The sequence below is a fragment of the Blennius ocellaris genome (genome assembly GCF_963422515.1).
Source record: "Blennius ocellaris genome assembly, chromosome: 22".
Taxonomy (NCBI): Eukaryota; Metazoa; Chordata; class Actinopteri; order Blenniiformes; family Blenniidae; genus Blennius; species Blennius ocellaris.
The window spans coordinates 11,631,822-11,658,021 of NC_137671.1; the positions used below are offsets into that span (position 1 = coordinate 11,631,822).

The 26,200-nt window shown below is 42.0% G+C and overlaps 1 protein-coding gene across 1 annotated transcript in view; it reads right to left on the minus strand.

Annotated features, from left to right (window-relative positions):
* plxna4 (plexin A4) overlaps positions 1 to 26,200 on the minus strand; it is a gene marked incomplete at both ends in the record, with an annotated part of 207,926 nt that overhangs the window by 42,857 nt on the left and 138,869 nt on the right. The window contains 7 exons of the mRNA XM_080517929.1: positions 2,973 to 3,163; positions 5,282 to 5,378; positions 6,262 to 6,462; positions 17,358 to 17,472; positions 17,786 to 17,885; positions 20,136 to 20,289; positions 23,820 to 23,943. Coding sequence (XP_080374055.1) covers positions 2,973 to 3,163; positions 5,282 to 5,378; positions 6,262 to 6,462; positions 17,358 to 17,472; positions 17,786 to 17,885; positions 20,136 to 20,289; positions 23,820 to 23,943 — 982 coding nt within the window. The remainder of the gene's footprint in view (positions 1 to 2,972; positions 3,164 to 5,281; positions 5,379 to 6,261; positions 6,463 to 17,357; positions 17,473 to 17,785; positions 17,886 to 20,135; positions 20,290 to 23,819; positions 23,944 to 26,200) is intronic.

Genomic DNA, 26,200 nt, shown 5'->3' on the forward strand with positions numbered 1-26,200 from the left:
AGTATTGGCTTGTGAAACTGCTGCATCGACAATGACCTGATTCAGAAGCACTGCACAAACCGTCAGTGAGGTAAAAAAAAGAAAAAAAAAAGAATGATAGCCATCTGTTAGGTCTCTGTAGTTTCAAAGTCCTCGGGGATTAGCACCATGTGACTGTCTTCAGACATTACGTAACTGAAATATGAGGGGGAGGAACGATAATCCACAAAATAACAGCTTCAGTGACAACTGAGGGGTTGAGAGTCGGGGTCAAGAGTCTGTCGTTTCTCAATCGTGTTTCCACTGAAACTCTCAGCAATCCAATATATGAGATTAACTTAAAACCTGGCACTGGGTGACATCTTTGCAGTAATCACAGTGTCCTTTGATTTATTGGTAACATCTCTTATTGTTGATGAGCGGCTTCCAGCATCCATCAACACTTTACTCACACGCAATCACGTTGTGGCCAGTGAGCGCTCGTGTGCGTACACGTCACTGGGGAGATGGATAGATGCTACAAACGCACATGGAACAGTCTTTTTCCGATCCGTCTCTGCCAAATTCAAACCCTCAAGGCTGCATGCTACAGAGAGGAGCCCAGATTTAATGGTGGCTCTCACTGTTTTCGTGCTCGATCTGTAGCTGGCAGCGTGACCCCCTGTGGTTTTCACAGGTGGAGTGATGCGCGAGTATTGTGCGCTTTTATGTTATAGCTGAAAGCTGTTCTGCGTCATTATCCCACATCCTGCATGCTGCTGCCACAACTGCATTAAAAGGTTGGAATCTCAGTACTGTTTATCAAAGGACATTGGGAAAACAAACAGGAAGTACCTCTGTTTCAATGAGTGCAGTCACTCAATTGACCGAGGCGGGCTCACGCCAGGTCATACACACAACCAGAGTGCTGCGACCGTCACGTGGGAGACATCGTTATCATACGGTTCAGTGTCTCTGATTAATAAGGCTCCCTGTTGATATCTTAATGAAAAAAAAAAGAAGCCTTAGGGGAGCTGGGCTACAATACATGCAATTAAAAAGATTGCCCACAATGCCTGGTGGCTCTCTGTTTATAAGCAAATGCAGAGTATGGAGAGGGACTTAAGGGGAAATTGTGAAAGAGCGAGAAGAAGCAAAAGAGTGCAAGAAGGAGTAGGAGAGGAGGAGAAGAGAGGGTGAAGCGCAATGAGGCGTTGATTAGATTTGTGACTTTGACAAGATAATTGACGGTTGGGTAGAGTAAAACACTTAATCACTTCTCCTTCTCTCTCTCTCTCTCTCTCCTCCATTCTCTTTTCATCTTTCCATGCAAGTCTTTCCCTCTCATACTGTTGATGGGAAATGTCATTATAATGAAGCATATTAGAATGCATTAGGGCCTGAGTTGTCTTGGGGAAAGTCCCCACTCCTCACCCACTGACAGTTTTTATGGGGGACGTGAGAAGGCTGCAATATGTCCCCGCTGCAGCCCCGGGGATGCACGGAGAAATACAGGCACATCTCCCAGCATAAATCCTCGGCTCCGGGTGAAGACAAACACTATGGAGGGGGAGTGATTGAGTGCGACTGACTTATCCAGGTCCTTCAATAAGCGGCAGGAGGAACAAAATACCACTGCCCTCCCATCACCTCGAAAACAGTCACAATAATTTGGGTTACCAAAGGGAAGAAGAAAAGGCCGGAACATCGAGTTTCCAGTTTTTGGAACTTTTAAACTTTTCTTTTCAAAAGATTGTGCTGTCTATCAGGTTAACATGCAACTTCATGAAGGCTGTTGTGGCGCTGCTTTTCGTTGAACCTTCACATGGTTAGACAGTTCCGCGTACTCTTGTCTCTGCAGGATGATGTAGGGAGTGAAGAGTAGAGGAGGGATTTTGTTTTAGTATTTGTCTTCCCACTCTCTGTCCATACTCATCACTCTCAAGAACAACAGGGGATTCCGCATGATGTCTATTTTTTTTTTTTTAAATCATGCTTCGCTTCATCCTTTCAGCCCAAGTCTGTCACCATTGGCTTCAGACTCTCATCCCCAGTAAAATGATGCAGAGTAGACTTTCATATCCATCACTGAAGGGGTAAAGTGAGGTCTTTCTCCTCCCCTTCAGACTTGTGTGACTCTATTCTGGGCTTCATCCACTCATCCGTCAACACCTCTCTTTCATGTAAACCCAATCCATCGTCCTCTCCATTCATCTGGATGGCTTTCCATCCATCTTTCCTTTGAGGCCTGGCAGCCTTCATCTTGCTGATCCTATTTCCTACATGTCTCACAGGTCAGGTCTCTTGACCCCACATGGTGTTGGGTGTTCAGTGGTTAAATGCTGGGTTTGCATGAACATCTGTGAGATTGACTGATGGCAAGACTGAGCAGAATTTGTCTCACTCTTGTATGGTTTACCCTGAGAGTTAGTGTTGGAATTATGGAGAATTCACTGCTGTACCTGTGATGGCAACATATCATTAAGTATCAATGAAACCTTTGTGTGTTTCTCATGTGTTTCTGCATGGTAGAAATGTGTGATCCAGTCTTTCTTACAGATGCTGTCAAAATAAAGACGTTAAGTCGACTTAAGGCTCTGAGCTGAAATGATCACACTGTAATTGAGTCATGTTTGTAGTAAGCAGCGTTGCTTTGAACCTACAAACTTACTTGTTGGCATGTTGTCCCACTGCCTGTGTGGGCTTTTTTTTCATTTTAAAGTCAAAGACATGATTGTGAGGTGATGATAATTTGTGACTCCAAAAGCATGTGAGTGTGAGCGATTCTCTGTCTCCCTATGTTTTCCCTGTGATGGACTGGAAACTGGTCTAAGGTGTGCATTGCCCTTTGCTAAATGTCAGCTGTGATAGGCTTTAGCTTCCCGCCACCCTAACTTGGATGAAGCAGGTTCACAGGATAGATGGATTAAGGGGTCGATGTATATGATTTCAAAGAGAGAAACACATGAACATCAGCATTGTTTGGTCCTCTCGATGGATCACTGATGTCTTACCTGGGTGATCCTTGGGTGGGTGCACTTGCTGTTGATGCCGTTGTGCTCCAGCCACTGGTTCTCTGGGCGATGGCAGTGCTGTTTGAGCGTGCAGCGATTTTCTCCTTTACACCACACACAGCCAAACAGTGGGTCTGCTTTCAGGCACAATCCACAGCTCCCACGCTGAGCATCGCACTTATAAAGATGCACTGTGCAGGAGAGAGGAAAGAAACACAAGTTCAGGTTATCCAAGTAACATGTGGTAAAGAAGGAAAGACACAGATGACAAAATGTACAAAGGCAAGTACATTTTGAGATTGAAGAAGTCAAAATTATTTACCAAAATAAGTCACTGTCTATGAAAAGCTGTTTGGCACATGCAAATAAAGATGGTGAAAGACATGCATTGATGTCTTTTTCTCATTATCGCCGCATCTATCACTGTCTTCGTACACTTGTGCTGCCTCCCGTCTCGTCTCTATGAGTTTCTAATGCTGGTGCCCCTCGCCTCCCGTCATCCACCACACTTCTAACATATCATCTCCATGGCAACAGACCATCTATTTTCCTTTTTTAATTGCCATTAGATATGTGTGATCTGCCCATCAAAAAAATAATGCCCTCAGAGCCGCTTCCTCCACAGCCAAACAAAGGTAGCAGAAGGGCAGAGGAGTCTTGAGTTCAAGAACCCCCCCCAAACACTCTCTTTCTTACTTTTGTTGCTTCTTGATTCGACACTCAAGCTCAGGGGTATGTTTTGTTGACTGCACTTGACTCCCATGCGCGCACACACACAACTGCACACACAAGCTCCTTTACAAAATTTTGCCTTACAGCACAGTACCATTCTGGCGTATAATCCACATTTTAACAATACACTTCTCATGCCTGACTCTATCGCCTTTGGTTGAAATGAGCTGTTTTCCCGTCAGAGAACTACAACCCCCAGCATGCTGTTGTTTTCCTGTCCCAGCGTGAATCACTTACAGTGGCGGATCGCCAGTGGCTAAACTGTATAAAGCTCAGCAGCTGAATCCTGTCTGATTAAAAATTCAGGAGTGAGCTGTCAGTTCATATATACCATGACAAGGTGAAGAGTTGAAAAGAAAAAGAAATGGAAGGTAGAAATATACCTTATCATGTACTTCTTTGCTTTCCAAATGTCTAGACTTGAATAATGTTAAGTTGATTCCATGGACTGGAGTGGTCTGTCTAGCACATCCCTGAGCACGTCTGAGGCCGTGAAACCAGACCCAATAACCTGCAACTTTGTATTCTGAAACCGTTAAATCAGAATTAACTTCTGCTTCTACTTGACTTATAGGAGCTCATCTTTTGAATCAAAGGACACAGATGGGCGAGTCTGCTGATGATCCTGATGTTGGTTCACTGCTTTGAATATGAAAAAACCCACAAGAGCAGCCGTCTTGGAGACCCAGCCGTGTAGCCATTAGTAAATGCACTCATATTCTCACACTTTCTCATTTTTATGCTTCCAGCACATCAACTTCAAGGGCAAAATGTTAACTTGCAGATTAATAAATCACACTAATGGTGTTATGCATTTCATGTCAGTGGTCACAATGGTTTAGCTGATTGGCATATCACATATTAAATAATATTTTTTCCTGAGATTATTTGTTCAATGTCCTGCCAGTAATGCTCCTCTGAGTTCATTGTACCAGAAAAGAACATTAATAAATGAAATAACAGAAAAACAGTGGTGACTGAAACAGATAAAATGCCAACCTCCCAGCGAGGTGTTGAGAGAGAGTGTGTAAGAAAGAGAAAAAGAAACTAATTTCTATTTAAAAATCTAAATTAGAGAGTGATAAAGAGACAGAAGGCTGGCAGTGTTGTGCGGTTCAGTCAAATGCCAAGCAAAGGAGACAGGGAGAGGACTGAGAGACCCACATGAGGAGCTTGTAAAAAGAGGATGTGTTAAAGTTACCCACTCTACATGGCAACATCAGGGGGATGGATGCTGCACCTCAGCACACCACCCGCCTGTTGCCATGGAGACGGGCTCCAAGGGCATCAATGGGGAGGCAGCAGCTTCCCAGTGTGTGTGTCTACGCGTGTGTTTAGGTGACAGTTTGTAGGAGACTGTGTTGACTAAGCAGGCAAGTGCGGTTTCTCACAACATTGTGAGAACTGCGACAGGAGCTGGTGTAGATTCATCACGAGTGTGTGCGTGTGTGTGTGTGTGTGTGTGTGTGTGTGTGTGTGTGTGTGTGTGTGTGTGTGTGTGTGTGTGTGTGTGTGTGTGTGTGTGTGTGTGTGTGTGTGTGAAGGGTAAACATTGTCGTGCTTCTATGCATGCTCACCTTTGTTATGGGCGGGGTTGTCGATGCTGAAATCTCCGTTCCAGATGACGGTCAGCTCCACGGGAAGACTGCTCATCTCCATCCCATCGTAGAAATACTATCACCATGGCAACCACACAGTAGAAGAGAGACAAGAAACAGAATACGAGAGTGAGAGAGAGTCTTTAAACTGTCTATTATTTCCAAGTCTAAAAGCCTCTGGTATCAAAACACTTCTTCGAACATAAAAATGCTTCATCAACAGGTGGATGTGCAAATAGTGAAAACCCAGAAACACACACTGACTTTACGGAGTACTCTGCACACACCAGAGAGCATTAAAAGATGAGATTATTTCTCATTTGGTTCTGTAGCAGCATTGAGGGACTGGTGCGAGAATCATAATTTTCCGCTAAATTACAGTTTCCCTCCTTCATTGCTCAATCAAAGTACAATATTTGGAACGTACCATGATTATACACGCAAATCCCCCAGACAACTCACACGCAGACATACACGCGCAAACACACAAACTGATGAAGACAGACAGGAAGATGGGATGTTATTGTATCAACAGACGATTAGCATCAAGACCAGCACAAAGCCTTTTTCATGCTCATCTCTCATTGCTGTCAGTGCTTTTCTCTAGTCAGTGAATGGAGCATCGTTGCAGAGATGGCTATGTCAGAGAGACAAAGTTAAGCTCTTATCTCACCTCACCACTATCTTGCAAGTGGACCCCCCAAAACAAATATAAATGCTGCAGCTGAAATCCATGTGTGTGGCTGTTTGTGTGTAGAAAAGATCGGGGGAAAAAAAGAAATCTTACAGGCATGTTTATGGGAGACCTTTACAGAAATGGGGAGTGTTTATAGAGATTGTGTTGGTGTGGAGGTGAGTAGTGGTCAATAATGATACATCACAGAAGATGAGTCATTAAAACTCCCACACGCACACACACACGCACACACACATAAGTACACACATAACTCAGTCCTCACCGAGGTGTTTTGACACTGCACCGACGAGCTGTTGAAGCGCAGGGCGGGAACCCGGTGCTCGTTTCCTTGAATGGTCAGCAGACACTCGTAACCTCTCTGGCCGGACTGCGGCTGGGGCAGGTTTTTAGCTCGCAGTGTGATGGGCTTCACAACGCTGACTGGCACCAATATCCTATCTGCAGGCAACAACTGGGGACACCCCTTGAAAAGACACAAGAAAAAAAGAGTTAGTGGGTCCAATGCATAGATTTAATTAGACTATTGATACGCAGAATATCCCAAATATCTCTCTTGAGCTTCAAATTAAATATTTAGAATCTTCGTATCCAATTACATTGTGGTGCTTGTCTATTGAACAAAATACATATTGAATTACATTTTCTTTTATTGAGCGGTGTATACCAAATTACTTCAGTTATTTTTAACATCGCAATCTCAATTTGTCCCAAACACAAAGGACCACTTAGATCAGTCTGTCCTGTGATGAATGATCAGAAATTATTTGTGATTAATTAAACAGAACATGCAAAAAAACATGGATTTGACAGGTGAAAGTAGCTTATTAAAAACTATTCAGCACACTGCATTCATGATAGTCACATTCAAACACAGCAGAATTACTGTATATTAAAGAAAGCTCAGCTTTATTTTATAGTAGTAGTTCTTCATGCTGATATAAATTTATGTAGATTTAGATATGTCATGTTAAAATGATGCTCACAAATGAGCTTTTTCCCCACCAACTAATTAGTTGTGAATTACCATTTAAATGAAACCTTCAATGAATGTCTGCAATGTTTGTGTGTTTGTTCATTTACATCTGCATGTCACATCATTAAAGCTGTTTCTCACTAAAAGCTCACAATGAATACCATTAGTAATAGGTCAATGAATTAACAGTACCGCATACCAACGTTATGTCAAATCCGATTTTAAATTGTGAATGATGCACATGTGAAAGGCTCTGGTGAAGTAGCTTTCCACCGTGGTTAAAAAGCTATATTTTTCCACAACTGGCCGCCGTGCTATTAGTCAATTCTTCAAACTCGATAGACATGCAGAGTAAAACAAACAGGCACATCAACTCACTAATCATTTATCTCAACAGGTAACAAACCATTTGACAGTACTCCACAAACCTTTGTTTAATTGAAAGACATACCCACTTCAGCATTTTCACCGACACAGGCTTTTTAATCGTGACATTTTGTGTGGAGATTGGTGGTATCTTTTGGTCAGGCAGTCCCGGGACCTGCCTAACATTCAATGAGCGAAGCTGAATAGGTACTCCACAGTCATTATCCACCGGAGGGGAACATTAACGACACAATGAGTCGGGCACTTATACAGGGATGACATGAGCTCTTAGTATTTGCATGTTTGGATGCTTTTTTGTTTTGGGGCTTAATGGCGGGGGAGAGGAGACCGACGATTCTCGTCCAATTCTGCAGTCGGTGGACAGAGGGCATTATATGCTGTACAGATTGTAAAGCCCCTTGAGGGGAGCCTGTGATTTTCTTTTTATGGAGAGGAGACACCGCAGATGGACCTAAAATAAGGCAGATTTCTTCCAGTTAGTGGAATGAATGACGGAGACGGTGGGAGAGCAATACAGAGGCATGAGTCACTTCGCAATTGGAGGTCTAAAATTAACGGCCAATCAATTCAGGTGTGAGTAGCCGGCTAAATATAGAGCACCTATGACTCGCCTGAAAGAGTGAGAGGACAGGAAAGAGGAGAGCAGGTGAGGAAAAGCATGAGAGGAGATGAACTGGGAAATTGAAGCAATCAGAAGAAAAATTTGAAAAGAAATGTGATTGACAGTAGAAGCAAAACGTGAGTGAAGATAGTAAATAGAAAACAGCACTTTAAAAAATAATTTACAAAATGAGTGGTGGTTACAGTGGTGGAGACAGCAAAATAAAGTAAAAAACAAATGAGAGAGGAGGAACAACAAAAGAGGAGAGAAACTGAAAGAGGAAAAAAAAAAAGAAAAGTACCATTAAGCATTTGTGACAGGAGGAGCTTTAGCATGTCAAAGAGAGAGCAGGAAAGAGGGTGAAAAGAAGGGGGAGCAGATAAGGTGAGCCCCCGCATGGATGGAGCTTGGGGGACTGAAGCATGGCGCACGTTGAACTTGGCGATAACACTTGTTTGAAGTTCATTAAAAGCCACTTGATTGGGTTAGCCTGAGTGAGTGAGTGACTGGATAGCGGCGTGGTGAGGGAGAGGGTGAACGCTCCGTGACACTATTCACAAAGTCATTATAGATAAATGACACACGGGGTGAGTGGGTTCAGCGGTGGAGGAGAGAGAAAGTAGAGGTGGCGCGGGCGTGTTTGCTCTTCCAAATCTCATTTTCCTAAGAACGAAGGGTCATGTTTGGAGAATGAAAATGAGTGGGAGAGCAAAGAGAGATGCAATCCGTTTTAATCACATCTCTTCCAGCTAATACACTTGAACAATAGGGACAATAAATTTGATCTGGTTTGTGGAAATGAAAGCATGGAAAGCACTGGAGTGTGACTTAACACTATGACTTAGAAGCGACGGATCTACCTTGATAGTATCACATATAGTGACGAGGAGAGGGGATTTTACACACCCAGTAAAGAGAAGTGTGTGTGTCTGCAGCATATTGGCAGTTGGAGAGTTTGAATTACAGTGAAGCATTTTATTGCACACGAAGGGATGTATGCATATTTTGGTTTACGCACACGCACACGCACATGCACACACACACACACGTTTGAATGCAAACACAACAATCTATCTAAAGCCTTGGAATGTTCTTACGGTATAAAATAAATACCATAAACAAACATCATCTATCGCACACTATATCTTCATGACAAAGTGTCCGTGGAGATGGAGAACCTAAACATGCAAATTGTAAATGCTGCAGACCACACACACACACACACACACACACACACACACACACACACACACACACACACACACACACACACACACACACACACACCATTTACTGAACACCTTCCGCAATTATCTCTGACATCAGAAAATATATTTATTTACAGCCAGCCTCCAAACATACATCCATGTAGTTGATAAGTAATCTTTTTAATCTTTGCCTGTCACACATAAACACACTGACACAAACACACACACAGTCCTACACACAGGTTTAATGAAACTCATGAACCAGTCATCAGCCTTGTCATTTTAGAGCCGACTAACCACACCATTACTCACACACACACACACACACACACACACACACACACACACACACACACACACACACACACACACACACACACACACACACACACACACACACACACACACACACACACACACACACATAATGCGTCTTCATGCCTTCTGGGGGGGATTACATTAACTTGTATTAACCGTAACCAATACTTGTCTAATGGAAACTCTTAACCTTACCCCACAACGATCCCCAGTCTTGCTTGAAAATGTGTCTTTTTGTATTCAACGCTATGAATATTCTTCATATTGTAACTGTAAACAAAGCTGCTTCCCCAGTACTGTAATAAACACTGGTACACATACACATTCATGCATGTACACACTGACTGTGCAAAAACAAACTGTCATCCCTTATTCATCATCCAAAATCAATAAAACCTTGACTCTCCTTATTTTTCAATGAAAAAAAACTAACTGAACTGAAACAAAAACTGCATTCATTACTGCTCCAGCACCAATGAGAAATCTATGATGTGGAAGTGAATTTACAACTAAGCGAGTGTGTATGTTAGTGTTATCCTATGTTTTGTCTAATGCTTATCTCTGATTTTTCTATTTGTGAGTACACACACACACACACACACACACACACACACACACACACACACACACACACACACACACACACACACACACACACACACACACACACACACACACACACACACACACACACACACACACACACACACACACACACACACACACACACTGATCACTGCCAGCTTTTCCCGAGGCCAAGTGGGCTTTTATTGGTTTGGACAAACACACATGTATATCCCCGAGTTGGCTGGAGATGCTGATGGTGTTGGCAGTGATACCGGTTGTCACTGTTGAAATTTATGTTCACTTTAAGTTGATGTCAGTGCATTTATTGTCATTCCACTTCATTCAGAACCCCCCGCCAAAAAAAAATCACTGAAGAGAGGAGCAAATGCATATTCACACAACAATACATTCACACAAACCACGTGCTTCATGAATTCATTTGGACATCCTCATAAAAATGCATGTGATGGATGAACCCCCACAACATACATTCTAAGATTCAATGGTTGATTCCGTTTTGCTTAATAGTGTTGAATGCTTTATTCTTTATTTGTTGGGCTTTTCTGTAAGAGTGCCCTGAAATGACTGTTGTATTTGGCGCTACATAAATACAGTTGAAATGAATTGAATTTATTCTTATGTAACAAAAGAAGGGTATTGTAAAGCTTTATATTTAGATTATAGATACACTGTAACAAATTTCACTATAAAATAGCAGTAAAATACTGGCAGCAGGGACGCCAGTATTTTACTGTTACTTTATAAATTACCGTATTTGGATTACAATAAGTGGCAGTAGGAGAATTGTGGGTTCTGCTATATTTGCATTCATAGAAATCCTCAAATTTAAAAACTAAATATGCAGGGCTTTGCAAATACCCAGACCTAAGCACTGTTCACCTGTCTGTGCTCATCTGAACAAACGTAGCAGGAAGAGTTAGTGGAGGATACAGAGGAGGAGATGAGCAAAGAGTGGACAGAACAACGTTCACTTCTGGTATAGAACACAAGAGAATTGCTGTAATTTATTACAAGTGCTCATTTGTACAGCAGACTTTGTAAGATTGGTAACATGGAGAACATTTGTAATACAAAAATTACAAGGTATGTCTCCAATACAATCGTTAGTGACTGGCTATACTGAAGTCAGAATATAAACTCAGACGTTGATTTAAAAAACCAATTAGAACAGTATTACAGTACACTCTAGTGTGAGAACAGATCTTGCACGTGAACTATAACAGTTGATGTGGAGAAGGAAAAGAGAAGGAGAAAGAAAGAGTGAACAGTGAGTACTTGACAGCAGCGTTTGGCTGGTCTCCTCAGTCACAGATGAGTTCCTGTAAAAAAATTAAAAAATAAATAAACAAACAAATAAAATTAGCAACACAATGTCTGGAAAGTATATAAAAATATGAAAGCGTAAGGAAAGGAGAGAAAGAAACAGACCTCATGAAACATCTGAAATGTCAACAGTCTAATAATCATGCAGACAAAACAACACTGGACACTACCAATTTCAAGAGATAAGTATAACTTCCCTTTACCTGGTTTGTTGAAATCCACCTGGACTTTTCTGGCTGGATTGATATGAAGGAGCTGTGCTTTTCAAAGTCAAGTTCAGGAAGTTAGGCTACATTGTGTCACTAAAAAAATAAGTGGTTTGAGGAGCTTGATCAGTAAAGAAGAGCTGTAAGATGCTGATTGATAATGACGTTAGCACAAGTCGCTACTGCTTGACAGAAAACACTGTTTTATGCTGTTAAATTACAGTTATTTACTGTTATTGTTAAATGACTGATTAAACTGTTAATCTACATGTGACGGATGAATATTTAACAGTATTTAACAATTTTTTTATAAAATACAGTGGGATAGTGTTGTAAATCCACCAACTCATCTTATTCATCTTTACCATAACTACACATACTAGAAGCAGTGGGCGGCTCAGGGTCCAGACTGGCAATAGGATTCGAATCTGCAAATCTCTAAGGGGGATGGATGAATGAATGAATGAATGAATGAATGAATGAATGAAACTTTTATTTCACATATACAAATGTAAAGAAGAAGAAAGTAAGGAAAAAAGAAAGTAATGTTAATATTAGAAATATTTCTATCAAAAACAGAAACAACTCTTCTGACACTGCCAAGCAATTTGCTTTTTCACCAAGAGCCTGATGACTCATAACTCGCCACATGTGATCAGATCACCCAAGATGCATGTTATCGCTGGGTCTGAATGTTCCCATTCCCAAAGCTCATGACCACGATGTAGACTGACTAGTAAACAGAAACTTTGCTTTAAGGTTCAGCTCCCTCTTCACCACAATCGTCTGCATTTCTACTTGCACAATCCCCTCGGTTCACCACTTTTAAATAAAACCCAGAGATACTTCTGACATGACATCTTATTGTTTTGAGAGAATCATGGACTCAGACTTGGAAGTGCTGATCCATATCCCGACTGCTTCACACTCAGCAGCCAACTGCACCGGTGCATAGCTTTTATTTCCTTGTGCAAATCACTGAGAACAAGCGAAATACTTTATTCTGGAAAGACTTTCTTTATAATGGTCCCATAATTCAGTTTGATTTGAAGATTAGTGTGCATATTAAGAACCAGACATGATATTCACATAGCCAGGTAAAAGTTGTCTTGTACAGCTAAAACATTTCTGAATAAAGCAATAACGGATCGGACAGCAGCAAAAAGAGCCAACAAAGTACATTTTTGATGTGGAGGGAGTGAGTCTGAACTGTACACATGTTTGTTTTGTTTTTGTGTGACCGAGTTTGAAGCTGTGAACTTCAGTGAGTCGTCCACTCATGTAACTGAAGCACTGCACAAACGCACTAGAAAGAGAAAGCTGTCAATAGCATGACTCATCGTATGCACATAATGAGCCACGACTGCTGAAAAACCCAAGTGGTGTCTCCCTTTTTGTTCTCCATATAATTACCCACCCTTATTCCTCTCTCCATCACTGCTTCGTTGTTTCCCCTGACCTTACCTCTGATTCTCAGTTGTGCTCGCAGATTCTCCTGCCTTCATTTATTTCCTGCTCAACGCCGCCCACCTCGCTCCTCCTATCTGGCACACTGACCCTTCTCATTTCTCTTATCAACTCTCTCTCACTGTTTCTCTTTCTCCTCCTCCTTCCAAGTCCTTTTCTTCTTGGGAAACCTACTTAGATCTGATAATTAGAGGCTGGTGGGAGGTGTGAAGGGTGGAGATAGGGAAAGTGACAGGGAGTAGGAAGCAGTATGAGAACTGTGAATCAGAAAGCCCTTGGCGTAGTTCGAAGCTAAGGAGGTAGTGAAGGGGGAGGGTGAGGGCGCGAAAGAGAAGCCCAGAATTATAGCAGTGTGAGATGTGAAGATTAAGAGGACCTTACGTTTTCTGCACCAACACTCAAATAAACACACTTTTAGGTTACCAGCTGTTCCCCTCAACTAGCCTTATCAGATCTACCAGTGCCTCTGGCAAAGACACTGCTCACTGACTCTTCCCCCTGCTGAGCCTCACCCATCAGAAATCCCTCACCTTATATGTTTGTAAATATCTTTTTGCTGGAATTCACGATCTTTCAGACAGATGAGGTTGAGATCATTCGGTGGTGTAGGGAGGAAAGGTGATAACTGGAAATAACTGGTTGTAAATCACTGCTGTACAGGTTCTGTTCAGACCTGGTGTTAACATGGGTTTCAGGTGATCTGATGTGCATGTGCAGACTGTTTTAATTTACCCACCATGTGTTTCGGGTTAACCACTTGAGATCGGATTGTGTTGTCAGATGTGTCCCAGACCAACCTGGGACGTGGCTTGAGTGAAAACGTTTAGGTGTCTGAACAGGCCCCAAAGTGAATTTGCCAAAAGGAGTAAAGTCTGTTTATTTCCCTCCGCGCATTCCTGCTCTTTGAGGAGCATTATGACTTACTGCCTCTTGGGGCTTCTCAAATAGCTTTGGTTAGCGGTTAGTTATTAAAACAGTCTCCTCTGTGAGACAAACACTGAGATCTAAGAACAAGGCAACAGTCCAGCAATTAATTTTCCCAGCGAGAAGTGACAGTGTGAAGATATCCTCTAAATCACTTCATTTCAATGAAGAAACAACAAATGGTGGCTCTTATCCATGGTAACACAGGTACAAGGTGTGAAAGTACAACTATGCTAAAAAAAAAAAAAATAGTGAATCTGTAATCTGTGATGTTAAAAGACAGGGTGCATAATCATTAATACCAAATAAATGTACCTGACCTGGAAGGTTTGTTGAAAGCCTATTTGATGTGACTGCTCATGTTTCTGGGTCCATTGGGCCTCCTTTCATTCCTGTATTTTGGAGTTTTTAATCTCCAGTCTTTAATCTTCCGCCTTTAGTATGTTTTTTTTCATTATTTAACTTCAACTTTGTTAAAAATGCTTTTATTCCTGATTTTTACATCTCTATTTTTGCTCTCTTTAGTCCACAAATACTCAGCAGACTCCTCAACGGTCAATACCTTCACATGATATTGATTTTTCTCTGAATCAAACCACGGCACTCTCCCATTTCTGTCTCATATCAGCAGCTAACAGCTATTACTGCTGGCATTTAGCTTCCTTAATGAAATTATCCTGATCACTTGTTCAATAAGTTCCTGATAAATAAACTCAGAGACTGCGATTGCATAACGCAGACATGAAGTACATAATGCAGAGATACAGTACATGCCAGGAGGTGGTGATCTATACTCAATAACATTTAGATTTGGTATGTTCAGTCGCTCCCTTGGAATGGACTATATTAGGGAAAGGTTTGGCAGCCGCTCAGGGTATTAACATGCTGTGTTGCAGACAGGAGGAGAAGAAAGAGAGATATCCTCCTGTGGTTTTCATCAGACAGTGAGAACAGGAAGTGTTGACACTTTCCCCACTTTCTTTAAGTGGACCTACAGTATATGTGAGCTTTTGTGTTGAATGATTCAGTCTGAAAAACAGCTAAACATGCAGGTAAACAAACACTGTTTAGCAGGTAAACAAACACAGCTGATTCGTATTGTAATCAGTTCAACAGTGGCAGCCAGGAAAACCCATTGGCTCCTTCTTCAGTGTAACTGAATTAGGCGGCGTGCATGCTCTTTGTCAGTGAGGCCTCATCTGAGCAGCTGAGTCCTTGAGATGTGTAGAGGGCAAACAGGGACGTGGCCTTGGTTAATGTGCCAACAGGCAAACGTCTGATCCGTGTGCCCATATCATTGCTGGCATGAATAAAGAGACACCCAATATACGCTCAGGCCCGGCTTTGACTCCGTCCTGCAATGCATACTAACAAGAAGCTCAACCAGTTGGGGAGATTCGCCCGGCCTCAATCATTAGCATAGAGTTGAAGGATTATTCAGATCCCTGCCTGACATCCTTTAATTGTAATAGTACACAAGAAATCATCTGCGGCAGTTGAGGCCTCCCCTCTTCCACAGAGCAAAGTTGACTTGTTGCCTTTAGTGAATTTTAGGATTGATATTATGGATAGTTGTGTGTGCGCATGTTCTTAAGCTTGCATGTGTGGGCGTCTTAGTTATTAATTCGAAATAGCATTTGAAGACCTGGCAGTGAATAGCCGACCCTGGATTTGAGGGGTTAATTAAAAGCAAATTAAAAGTCATTAAGCCTGCAAAACACCTGCTTTTTCTGAAACAACATGTCAAAAAAAAAGGGGGGAGGCGGGGATGTCATTAATGTGCTAATATTAAATCCTCTGCGCTTTATATTTGGTTTTCTTTTCGTTAGCAGCACAATAGGAGAGGAATCACACATTATTATCCGGAGTCAATATTGACCACCAGCGCCTCGGCTAATTGGAAAAGTAAACCTGCAAAGACTCCCGCTCAGTCTTAACTAAGCTGATGGTTCAAAAGGATAATGGAAACGGCAGAAAAAGAAAATAATATCGCCTGTACAGGTTGAATGGCTCGGGGGAAACACGGGTGGAATAACACAATCGAGAGCAGACTGCTCATCAAAGGAGGCAATCTGGCTAAGCTTGTCCCTGCCCGTCGTGCGGCGTCTGCCAACCCAGACATGAGCACGAGTGATCTTCATCATAGCTCACCTCAGGCTAGGATTAACAGGGCACTAACTCCCTGTAAAACCCACCCCCGGAAAGCCACAGTGAATTGGCAGTGTACAAGCAGGCAGACAACCGCACCCACTGTAAATACGCATAAGAAATATACGTAGAAATATAAATGCAGATCTCAAGAAATACTGCACCCATTGGCCCAAATCAAAAGCAGATGCCTTAGCCTCTCTTTACTTCCTCTTGCTTCGCTCTAAAGGCGACTATTGTTGCAGTGACTCTAAATCAGCAGCCTCTCTCACTGGACATGGACTGGCTGTATCAGGGGCATCTGCTGAATGTACCACCATCCAGTGAGTTATACGTCCTCTGCAGAAGAGCAGCCTAATTACAGTGGGCTCGGCTTCGGCGGGAATAGAAATGGCTGCCAATAGTATTGATAATTCACACGGACTAAGCTGTCACAGGGAATAGGGATGGGCAAGTGGAAATGACTCAGTTTTATTAGCTTCCACTGCCCTTTGATGTGCAGTCAAGAGCGAGACATGCCAAGAGACTCATGCCAGATGGAAGCGCTACAGCCGAAAAGGTGTCTCAATCCTTTCAACTTAACTCTCTTTCCATGTAAAAACCTAGAATGATAGCTATTAGTGTCACACAGCCAAACATTTCCTCTCAATTTATTTCACCATGTTTTATAACTTAGCTGGCTCGGTACACTCAGGCTGGCTGGAGCTGGGCTCCATATAAAACTGTAAGGATTGTGCACATTGTCATGATGGGCTGCAGTTTAACAATAAGTGGAGGTGCCGCTACTAACATTTTTTTTTTTGTTGTTGTTTTTTTTACACGGGCCCTTGTCAATGCTCACCTCACATCATTGACTAGTGTAATCCACTCGATACCGGTGTTCCAAATAAGAGCAGCATGAATCATAACTTTAACCACACTGATTAAAAATGTCACTCATCTTCTTTTTCAGTGACACTGGCTCCTGTTCAAACCACATATACAATTCAGAATCCTGCTGATAGGAAGCAAATCTCCAGTGTCTCACCAATCTATTGCAAACACACAGACCTCAGCCTCATCTAATTGTCATCAGCAGGCCTCCTAATAGACCATTCAACCTCAGCTCTGTGGACACCAGTCAACACATTGATTGTAATTCCTGCACACGTTCAATATAAGACCAAATATATTGTATCGAGGTCCCTGAAACACTAACCCTGGTTTGGGACTCACCTCAGGCTTCTTGACTCGTCCCTCCTGGAAGGAGCAGGTGCGGGGGTCATGTGTACAGTCATGCCTGTACTTACACCAGTGGCACTGGTAAGGACTGCTCACGCATGACAGACATCTGGAAAAGAAAAAAAAAAGCCAGGGTTTTTCACATATACTGAAAAAAAAATATATACGAGAACTAAATATTTACTAATGCATGACATTAAATCTTAAAAGCAGCCGAAGTTTTCAATCAATAAGAAGAAAGTAATTATGACAAAGTATCTGCTAAGTTTGACCTTCATGTGTCAAAGGAAATATTGAATGCTTTGCCCCATCTGGTAATTTTATTTCCTCGTTGGCTTTTCAAAAAAAAAATGCTCATAAGTCAGTGAATAACACACTGCTGCATACTTTGAATCAAGTGCATTTGAATCAGAAACACTTACGATTTATGCACGCTGCAGTTGTAGAAAACAAAGCTGGTATTTGCAAATGCCAGGCCTGTCTCCTTGGACTTGAGATAAAGCTGTACGATCTGGTGGTCACCTACAAAAATAGACAAGGGTTAAAATAAATAGTCCAATATCCCAATAGTAAGGCAGGAAAAAAAAGCATTTTAAAAGAAAGGCTTTGTTTCAGAAAATGTTTATTGACAGGCTCATTCATCCCAGGAAACAAAAAAGGAAAAACTAAATGGCATTCAAATGGTAATGACACTTAGGAGAAGGTAGACACTTTTAAAGAAATCCGGCTGGTACGATTATCATTTCGTTCCGTCGCTCAAATATCCCTTCTCAGCGTCAAGTCACATCAGATTTCCCTGTGAAGAAAAGATAATGGCACTGCTCAGAGCCACAGGTGATCAGCTTGTTGCAGTGGGAAAGGTTTTGTTGGGTTAAGTCTCCCAATTCCTGCCGCCTCACTAGAAACAAAAAGTTGGTGCACAGACGTTTCCCTTGGGATGGGCAATATTCGCCGAGAAAAGTCTTTGAGAGTGTCTTTGACAAGGTAAAGGGAGAAGATGAAACGGAAATGTGTGTGTGTGTGTGTGTGTGTGTGTGTGTGTGTGTGTGTGTGTGTGTGTGTGTGTGTGTGTGTGTGTGTGTAAAGGAGCTTGCGCCTCATCTGTATTTGGTGTGTCCTTTTGTCTGGCACTAATGAAGGAGTTCATGTATAATTCAACAGCACATCCACACATCTGACTGCTCTCTCTTTCCCGCACCTATATGGCTCTCTTTGTCTCTCGCCCTCCCTCTTTTTCTCTCCTTTTTTTTCTCCCCTGTCTCCATACCCAGGTCTCTTCACTTCCTTCCACACTGCGACTCCCTCTTCTCCCTTGTGTCTCTCCCCATCTCTCCAACAAAGGAGGAATCATTCATCAATCACAGTAAAGCACCGCTGACAACGGATCTGTCCTAATTAGGCCACCTAAATGTTACCTTGAAGCCTGCGAACACTATCTATCCCTCCCTCACTCTTCACTCCATCCACTTTTACTGCTTTCAACTAGGCTTAGACTAACGAGTGCTTGTAAAAAAAAATAAAATAGAAGGAGAAACATTTAAACGCACAAAATATTTTCCCTTTTTTTTCCTAAAACAGAAAACTCGTGGGAAGACAGGGAGAAATGCTTTTATTTGTGTGTGCATATATTTATTTACACAACCATGTTTGGCTCACTGCAGCTTTACTCGCTTTATATGTGCCTGACATGGTAAACATTAAACACATGTTTTTAATTCCCCAAAGACCCCTCAGGCTCCCTGTCAGCTGTACATGTGTGTGGATCACTTCATTGTAATAGGCTCACATGTTTCTTCTTGATACTGTCTGAATGTCATTCTCCCACATTTGTATGTGTTTGCTACATATTCTGCTTTTTAGAATATTGTCTAAGACAGTGGTTGAGTATTTGGGAATATGACCATTTCCATTAATTTTTGAGAACAAAAGTTAAAATACATGGAATCTGAAATTTATAATTTAATTGAAAATAATGATAAAAAAAAAAAAAAAAATTCATTCTGAACTCTTAAGAGTCGACAAAAAATCATGTCTTGTAATGTAAATTTTGAATGAATGAATTTTGGTGAATCTCCTTTTCTTATCTTCGTGTTCCTCCTCCTCAAAATATGAAAGTCTGACACTTTGAATATCTCAGCGTGAGAACACCAGGGCTGATGGTGAAACCTGTCTGCAGACGAACATTCCCAGATGAGAGCTTTGCTCAATTAGACCAGGCTTAGTCGACCCCAGAGATTGTGGGGTGAGGAGTTTGGGCTGAAAAACAAAAACAAAACCTTCTTTGCATGTGAAAGAGTATTTTCAGAAATAGTGACAATGACTTGTGGGGAAACGTGCAATCTCCAAGCTAAATATTTCTGATATGACGACTTGATTTTCTCCTTTTTCTTGCACCGGGGTCAACTGGGGTCTCTCTGGCGGTCTCTGGAGCAAAAATCACATCGGGGGAGAGGAGGTAGACAAATCCCATTGCTGACTAATAACTAGCGTTCATTCAATTACTAAACATGTCCTAAGGCAGTGCTCCAAGGGCTGCTGAGTTACTGATGGCAAAGTGAAAACAAAAATTCCCTCATTGCCTCAGGACTAGAGAGCTTCTGACTGAAGGGAACTCACCCACATCAATGGCTGCATGGCTGTGTGTTTAGTTTCAACAGGTGTGTGTGTGTACAACTCTTGATGTTGCATATTTCCACATTAATCACAACACCGTGACATACACTACATGATTGAGTGTCTTGCTCCTGGTATGAATGCTTTGCAACTTCTCACCTTTATCCACAATAATGCGGGGCATTTCCTTTTCAGCAGGGGAAGAGCACTTGATCCGGTTTCCCTCCACCAGTCCGTTCATCTCTGCCAGGTCCTCGAAGGTACAGTTAACCCCTGCTGAAAGTTCTGGGACATTATGGGCTTCCAACACCAGCTGTGGATACGGAAACAAACAAAAACAAGTGTTAAAGGTTAATTAGTATTGGGTGCAACGACATACAACGCAAGAGTAAATGCAGGGACTGATATAGACAAGTGATAGGAGATACTCACAGTTCTAATAACATGACATGGACAATATCACATCACACAGGCAAAATACAAGTGATAAAAAGTCCTATTTTATATTAAGATCACGATTTAATTGACGCACGCACGCACGCACACATTCACAGCTACAGGGAATTTATATAGAATCACAAATGAACTTGAAACGCATGTCTGGACTGTCGGAGGAAACTGAAATAACCTGACATGGAGAACATGCAACCTGAACTTGAGCCACTTTTAAATCAATATTCACATGTTTATATGTTTTACAAATGCTTATTTGTTTACTCTTATATTTTAATTCAACTGTCTCAACCCAATTAATACTACCTAATTCATGTATGCACGTACCATTATGAATAAACATTGATCCATTGATGATTTATTGACTAAGCGTGGGAAGTATTTTATAGTTCACCCTACGGTGTAAGAGAAAGCTGCTGATAGTGTTATGTATGTTTTAGTAAATCTAACACATTTTTTCTGAAGAGAGCAACAGCTGTGAAGTGGAGTGAATATTCATCTGCGGAGTGGTCACTGGCCAGAAGAGCCACGAGTGGACTCTTGAACGAGCCATCATTTGACGTATCCAGCATATCAGGCATCCAAACATAAAAAAAAAACAACAACTGTGACACTGATGCACAGATGGACTTCAAAGTGAAATCAATGTCATCTTGATAAGCCACATCTGATGACCACAAACAACCTTTCTATGTCTCGCCTATTGGCATCTATGAGCTCAACGGATTTCATAGAGAAAGGGCATGTCATAATGTGAAGCGGCCATCTCGACATAGATGACCGGAGGTCCGTGTAGGAAATAAAAGAGGCTTCAGGCAAGATGAGGAGGGGACTAGCATGTGGACTGAGGTGCACAAATGAAGGCAAGCAGAGAGAGCAGAAGCTGTGAGTGAAAGGAAGTCTCACAAAAAGAGAATGCAAATGTTCCCTCTTCATCTGAAAATGCTGCGTAAGCTCTCTGTGCACCTCAGGAAAATGACTTCAGGTGAAGTACAAGGTGAGGAAAAAGCTCCGTCCTTGAATGAAAGAAGAAAACACATGGCTGTGGAGGCAGGTGGAGTGGGGTCAAGACCAAAAATATACATATTGATGAAAAACTGTGTCTGTGCGGCGGCCTTGGTCCAGGCATTGATTTGAGGCGTAGCTCATAGTATACTTGTGATCCGACGCTGTGATGCTGAAAGCTGCCTCAGCGGCAGAGAAGGGCTGACCTGCGCTGTTTTTATATTGCTGTTTAATAAAAAGAGGGCAGCGGCAATGTGTACAGATGCACACCGTCCAGCACTAGACGGACAGCGCATGACCAGGCGTCTCCTCGCAACCGACCTCTCGGCCTTCTCTTTTCTCGCTTCTATCTATTCTTACTTTGAAGGAGTGAATATGGCAGTACCCAGAGTTTCTTCAATTATACTTTGAGTAGTCACAGCTATGCCCAGCCACCACAGTGCTGGATAAATCTGAAAATCACATACTTATGTGAGGTGAAATATTCTGTGGCTATACAGAAATGACCTCCTCTGGTTTATGAACACCACATCCAATGCTGGGAATATGAAATGTTGTTTATGTTGTGAAAAATATTCTGGCTGTAAAGGGAATTTAAGTAAAAGCAGTTAGATGTCAGAAATAGGGAAGGAAAAACCTAACTTTGCATCTTCCCACAGCTGTCTAAGCTGATCGGATAGATCATTTGTTCAATAAAGTACAAGATGCATGAATTTATTGCAATTAAATAAACAAGAGGGAATCTTTTTCTTGTTTTAGGCCTTATTTTTAAGTGATGAACACTCAAACTATATTGGGCACTTGAACAGAAGCAATTTGTTTCGGAGCTCACAGAAACTTTTTGTAAATGACCAAAGGGAGCCTTATAAGTCAGACAAAAAATAATGTTCTCTCAGCAGGGATGTGTCCTTGTTCCTCCGAAGAGTTCCTGCGCCTTATCTATCCAAACAAATATTTAATAACAGAAAGGTCAAGGAGGAGCCCTTGTGCTTTTCACAGAAGCCCCTGCCCAGCATTAAGGTGGATGGTGTGTGTGTGTGTGTGTGTGTGTGTGTGTGTGTGTGTGTGTGTGTGTGTGTGTGTGTGTGTGTGTGTGTGTGTGTGTGTGTGGTAAAAGGTTAAACACTCTCTGAAGACTTGGGTTTGAGCAACGCAACACACCCACATCAATGAATATCATTACAGTGAAGCAGGAGTGCATTTTGGAAAAAAATCAACAGCTCACCTGTGGCCCCTCTGAGCAACACAGATGGAGAACAGTCTGGCTTCTTTTCGGAAAATGATAATCCATATTAATGGGAGAGCCGTGCACCTCGCCGGTTAATGGCTTCCAAAACTATTTCCCTACCAAATATAAACAAGAAATGTAGCATCACTTGTTGGCGGTCTGATATTTGTGAGGTTCAGTGTCACTATCTTGGAGCATTTTTTGGGGGAGTTTCAGTGGAGAAATGGTGCAATGCTGTAAAAATACACATAGCACAATATGTTCTTGCACAACAGTCTTGTCCTGAACATGTAGTACCGTCACGCACGCACAAACCCACATCACAAACCATTTGTTCTGGAGTCTTCGGTCAGAGTGAATTTCAAGAGGATGCAGCAGAGAAACAAATACAGCTTTTACATTCGAAAGATTTCACTCCAATGCAGCATGACAAAATACCAGCGTATGACACGTTTGATATACATCATTCACACGCGCCACTATTCTGCTTCTATTCAAATGTTCATGGATGTTCGGGGTCCTGCAGAACCGCACTAGTCAATACACTCGCTGTGAACAATCACAAACAATTGAGCCTCTTGAACGCCGGCAGCTGTTTCACAAAGAAATGTCCAGAAGGGAAAGTGCTGCCTTTAGCTGCCAACTATTACAACAACCGCAGCTTGAGCGCAACTCTGCGCTGTTAATGACTGCTGACATTTGTTCAGGGGGACGTTTCACCGGGCAGGACTGCAAGTTGTGAAGTTGAAGTGCATGTTGAAGAAAACATGCTGGCAGGCAGTAAAATGATATAAAGCAGGATTATATGGTTAACACTGGCTCCTAATGAGTATTTAGAGGATAATTACATCGTATTACAAATCATTCTTGAGAGTGTGATATCGTCAACCTGCCAGACAAGATTGTCTGACTGAGAAAATATATTTTACTTTCCTGACTATTTATTGCAATGCGGCTTCATTGAAATAATTTTCTCTTGGCTGCAGTGTTTCTTTTTTTCTGGAAGAAAAAAACAACTACTAATTGAAACGTAATCATATGATAATTGGCACTATGGAAGAGTATTTACCTGTGTGACAGAAACTTCAAAATGAGGCGAAACTTTCCATCACAAACCTCAAAACAAAATATTCTTTTTTTTTGCTCCCTCCACTCACCGTGACACTAAACTGGGACACCGATATGTTGTTTGGGTGGACGCTGAGGCGCACACACTGCTTGATGTCTGATGCGAAGCGTCGGGGCTCTGATGAGCGCTCGCATTTCTCCTTTCTGGTGCACCTGGATAAAAAAAAAAAAAAACACAAGAAGGGACATTATTCATGGGTGACAAACACACACACACATGCATGCACATAGTAACTTGATCGGCGGTTGCCCCGTTCCACCTGCTGGCATCTGGGAAAGAGAGATTGTCCCGCCCCCTCCCTGACAGGTGGTGTTAAGATACATTTATCATATTTCCTCCCTGGCAGCGGACCAACAACCTACAGTGGTCAATGAATGAGAGCCCAGTCACTGGACGGGTGGGAGCAGCCTGCTTATAAAACAATGGCTGCTCTATATGTGGAAGTGGAGCCGGCCCACTGGGAAGAGAGGTAGGCCTTGTCTTTGTGAAGCCATCTTAATGACTGGCATTCATGGGCAATGCCAAACGCAGGTGGAGAGGTGGACTTTGGAGAGCGCTGGGATGGATTACTCCCGCTCTTAATACCAGACCAGGTGGTCTAATCCAGTCCAGCACAGAGGTTCTGGGAGTTGGAAAGCTGGACCCTGAATCCTGGAGGAGGAATTTACCAACTCCTGTTTACAATACGCTCCGCAGAAGAGCTGAGGGTATTTAAGGGCACCTGGAAGACTTCAAATGCAACTACGTTTCTCGAAATGGAGTCATTACAATTATACTTTTTGACAGAATCTGATTGCTGATGAAGGTTTTCTCGAGAAATTCAGTGAGAAATGAACCAGCTTGAACTGTGATACAACCTTTTTTTTTTCTCTTGCAGACACATGCGCACACACATGCACACGCACGACTTCACACCCTCGTTCTCATCTAATCCCTTCATAAACTTATTCAAGTTTAATCCCTTATTGATTTAGACAAAAACTTGCAGTGCAATTAACAACGTAGCAAATCCGCAGAGTGCCCTCAAACTTCCTTGGAGGAGCAAAAGACTGAACCAAAGAAAAGAAAGAAGTCGTAATGAACGAATGAAAGAGGGACTTTCGAGGTGGTTGACGTCTGCGATACAGTAATACCTTATGCAGAAAGGAGCTGAATTGGGGAGATTGAGGAAGGTTGGGCTTTGACCTGACATGAGTATTGTAAAGTTAAGCGGCCTAACGTGCAGCAAAGACGACAGACACAAAGAACACCAAAAGAAGTAATCTGTTTGAGAGAGAGCAGGAGGAGGGGTAAGGAGTGCCGGAGAGAAAACGGAAAAGAAAGCAGAAGAGAGGCAAGATTTAAAGGAATGCGGCCATTGTTGGCTTTCTGTGAGGCTTTCCCTGTTAAGCTGGTTTGAGTAGGGGTTTAATCGCTTCAGGTTCCTTTGTGCTTTTCTATAAGTGATGTCTGTGCCGCCTTTTCTAGTGCTGATTTAATAAGTCCACATCATACGAGTGGCCCAGAGGCAAACAACCCACATAGACACCCACTATTGCACACTTTCACCTGCAAATATATATATCATAACCATATACACTTCTTTTGTGAATGCCTGCAGGTGTGTTGTTTACACCTATCAAATAGTGCTGTCACAGGGAGCCAAGAAAGAAAATGTGTTTTCTTTTTAATCGCATGAGTCTGTAATGATGTTTTCTCTTTTGTCTGATTGTATTCGTTGCTTGACAGAGGGACTGTATATTGTGTTCTAGTATAAAAACCTTGGATTTAATACCAAAATGACAAGCTGTGTTGCATTATTAACATTTACTGGCATGTCTGTGAGTGAATCATCACTTTGGGTGACTGAATCATTACAAAAACCATGAATAAAAAAGGGAAAAGGTTTGTGCCTCACACACACACACACACACACACACACACACACACACACACACACACACACACACACACACACACACACACACACACACACACACACACACACACACACACACACACACACACACACACACACACACACACACACACACACACACACACACACACACACAAAGGCATTGTCGAGTGAATCCTGGGAAATATTGGCAGTATGAATTGCAGGTATTAAAAACAAGAAAACATTAAAAAAATATATATGAGAAACAAAAACATAATAGGCATTAATAACAAATGAGCATTAAAGTCACAGTAAATTAGTGGGAAACACGGCTGCCCCCAGATTAGCTTCAATCAAATGCTGTCACATGAGAGCAGAAATGTGCGTAGGCAGATACACTTCAAGGAAAAGCCTTCGGCCATGAATAACATAATTTCTCAACTCACAGTCTTTTGTTGACATTGTGTAAATGAGATGCTAATTAATTCCAATTTACTGGTTATTTTCCAAGTTCTAGCTTCGTGTTGTTT